The 2842-nt window shown below is 61.4% G+C and overlaps 1 protein-coding gene across 1 annotated transcript; it reads right to left on the bottom strand.

Moving 5' to 3' along the window:
• Positions 1-1199: 1199 nt before the first annotated feature.
• LOC122189017 (small cell adhesion glycoprotein) lies at positions 1200-2594 on the bottom strand. Its single transcript, XM_042887787.1, has 4 exons — positions 2260-2594; positions 2029-2101; positions 1640-1714; positions 1200-1561 (listed from the first exon to the last, which is right to left on the bottom strand). The coding sequence occupies exons 2-4, from the start codon at positions 2057-2059 to the stop codon at positions 1389-1391; spliced, it is 279 nt and encodes a 92-aa protein (XP_042743721.1). The 5' UTR covers positions 2060-2101; positions 2260-2594; the 3' UTR covers positions 1200-1388.
• Between the last annotated feature and the right edge of the window lie 248 nt (positions 2595-2842).

Here is a 2842-nt window from a genome sequence, read left to right on the forward strand (position 1 = left end):
CTCTGCTCTTGTGAGAGTTTGGGGTGATGGGGGCACAAAGGGGACAGTGCCAGAACTGAGTGATGGGGACACAGAGCCACAGACTGGGGAAATGGGGAAACAGAGGGGACACTGAGAGTTTGGGTTCACAGGGACACAGATGTGGGGACACGGAGGTTGGGGGGTGGGGACACAGTGCCACAGGAGGACACTGTCAGAGCTTGGGGTCATAGGGACACAGAGGGGACACCGAGAGAGTCTGGGGAGATGGGGACACAGATGTGGGGACACACAAGGAGATTGGGGGGATGGGGACACAGTGCCACAGCGTGGGGATATGGTGAAACAGGGGACACAGAGTTTGGGGTCACGTGGAGACAGATGTGGGGACAAGGAAGGGACACGGAGATTGGGGGGATGGGGACACAGTGCCAGGGGAAAGGAGGGGACACCCTTGGGGTGATGGGGGGAGATTGGTGTCACAGGGGACACTGAGAAGGTTTGGGGTGAGGGGGACACAGAGCCGCAGACTGGGGAGATGGGGACACAGATGTGGGGACACAGACAGAGATTGGGGTGAGAAGGACAGAGCGTCGTGAGAAATGAAGGGGACACAGAGGGGACACTGACAGAAAGGGAGGGAGCTGCTGGAGAGGGTCCAGAGGAGCTGGAAATGAGCAGGGGCTGCAGCACTGCCCTGCAAAGCCAGGCTGAGGGAGCTGGGCTCGTTCAGCATGGAGAAAAGAAGGCTGGGGGTGAGCTGAGTGCAGCCTGCAGTGCCTGCAGGGAGCCTGCAGCCAGGAGGGGAGGCAGCTCTATGCAAGGGGAGATGGCAGCAGGACGAGGGGAAATGAAGCTGAGGGAGGGCAGATGGAGGCTGGATGTCAGGGAAGTTGTGTGCTGTGAGAGCGGTGAGGGGCTGAACAGCTGCCCAGAGAGGCTGCGATGCCCCGTCCATCCCTGGAGGTGTTGGAGGCCAGGCTGGATGGGGCCCTGGGCAGCCTGGGCTGCTGTGAAACGTGGAGGTTGGTGGCCCTGCATGGCACAGGGGGGTTGGAGCTCCGTGATCCTGGAGCTCCCTTCCAACCCCACCATCCTGTGACTCTGTGATTCGCCTCCTAATTAGCCATGCTAATGAGCCCGCCATGCTAATGACCCTGCTGCTAAACCCAGAGCAGAATCGCTCGATTGTGTGGCGAGATAAGGCAGAACAACAGCAATTCTTGGAGCGTTTGTCACTGGGCTGTATTGAATTCACCCTAGGGAGGGGATGGGGTGCGGAGCTGCAGGCAGGCAGCAGCATGCCTGGCCTTCACCTTCCTCTGCCTTAATTAATAAATTACAGAGAAAAAGAAAAGAAAAGCTGCCAGAGATCAGACTCAGGAGGTTCAGGCGACATGAGATGGACCCTATATGAAATATTCCTCTTTCTCCTTGGATGGCTCATCCTCCATCTGCACGGCTGCCTCCTCCTCGGCCACCGGCTGCTCGTAGGTGAGGTAGCTGCCCTTGTTTCTGTACAGGTAGATGACGATGACCACCAGCACCGTCAGCAGGGTGAGGAACACCAGCGTGATGACCACTGATGGGAAGAGAGGAGAGGAGTTCAGCCCCATGCTGTGTATGGGGAGCACTGGGGGCACTGGGGGGCAGCCCCTACCTGCGATGACAGCCGTGTTGGCTGCTTCGTGGGGGGCTGGGGGGTGAGACTTCTTCAGCCCCGGCGTTATCAGCTCTTCTCGTGGAATGGCAGAACGGTTCCAGTTGGGTTGGATGAGAGCTGTGAGATCACCCCCTCCCACCCAAGTGCGTCCCCACGTCCCTGCAGCTCTGTCAGCCTCCCTTTGCCCCCATAGGGATGGTGACCCCCTTCCCCCGCCGGCTGCCGACCCACCCCACCGTGCCCACTCGTAATTCAGATGGGACGACACCTCCGAGGTCAAATCCGACCCCAACCCATCCCACCATGTCTGCTCGTGGAGTCGTTCAGATTGGAGAAGACCTCTGACAAAGCACAAACTCCAGCTCAGTCCGTGCCCCGAGCCTTACCTGGGGGGAGCGTGGGCAGAGCCCCCTCCATGGCATCGGCGTGGCTGAGCTCGGCCTCAGGGCTCCTTCACAACTGCGGAGAGAAGGAAGGGACGCGGTGAGCGCTGCCATGCAACGGGCCGGGAGGGGAGCAGCGGGCGTCTGGGGAAAGCATCCGCATTTCGCCTTTTGCTCTCCGAGGTGAACTTCTGCGGGGCTGCAACATCACCCCGCCCCCCCCCCCCCCCCCACCTTGCACAGCCTTGCAAATCGCACACCAGGAGCTGCTGCAGCCCCAACCGCTCAGCAGAGCTCCTTCCCGTGCACCGACCCCATCCATCCAACCGCCTCTGCGACCCAGAAAGCAGAGCCGCGCTGCTGCAGCCCGGGGGCAGCGACTCGTGCACCGGGCACCGAGTGACTCAGCGCTCTGCAGAGAGGCGCCGCTAGATGTCAGGAGCAAATACAGCTCCCCCCAAAAAAGAAAATCCATCGGTAAGAAGAGCGAAGCTGAGCGGCAGGAGGGAGCGGGGCGGGCACGGCTCACCGCGCCGACCGGGGTTTGCAGAGCGCGGAGCAGCGCTGGCGTTGCTGGCCCCGCTGGGACTCGGAGCTGCTCGGCTCGCTGCTCCCCTTCCTCCCGCAGCGCTTTGGTTCCCTGCTCGCAGGGTGCAGCCGTCGGGGCTGCAGGAATTCGGCCCAGCCTCTGTGCTGCTGTGTGCACGCACTGTGCTCGCACCGCTCCCGTTCCAGCAGCCCTCGCCGTGCTGTGCCTGCACCATGCCTGCCCCATTCCCATTCCCATTCCCATTCCCATTCCCATTCCCATTCCCAT

This window comes from Lagopus leucura, unplaced genomic scaffold (assembly GCF_019238085.1).
Source record: "Lagopus leucura isolate 7727_CA_CO unplaced genomic scaffold, USGS_WTPT01 Super-Scaffold_100110, whole genome shotgun sequence".
Lineage (NCBI taxonomy): Eukaryota > Metazoa > Chordata > Aves > Galliformes > Phasianidae > Lagopus > Lagopus leucura.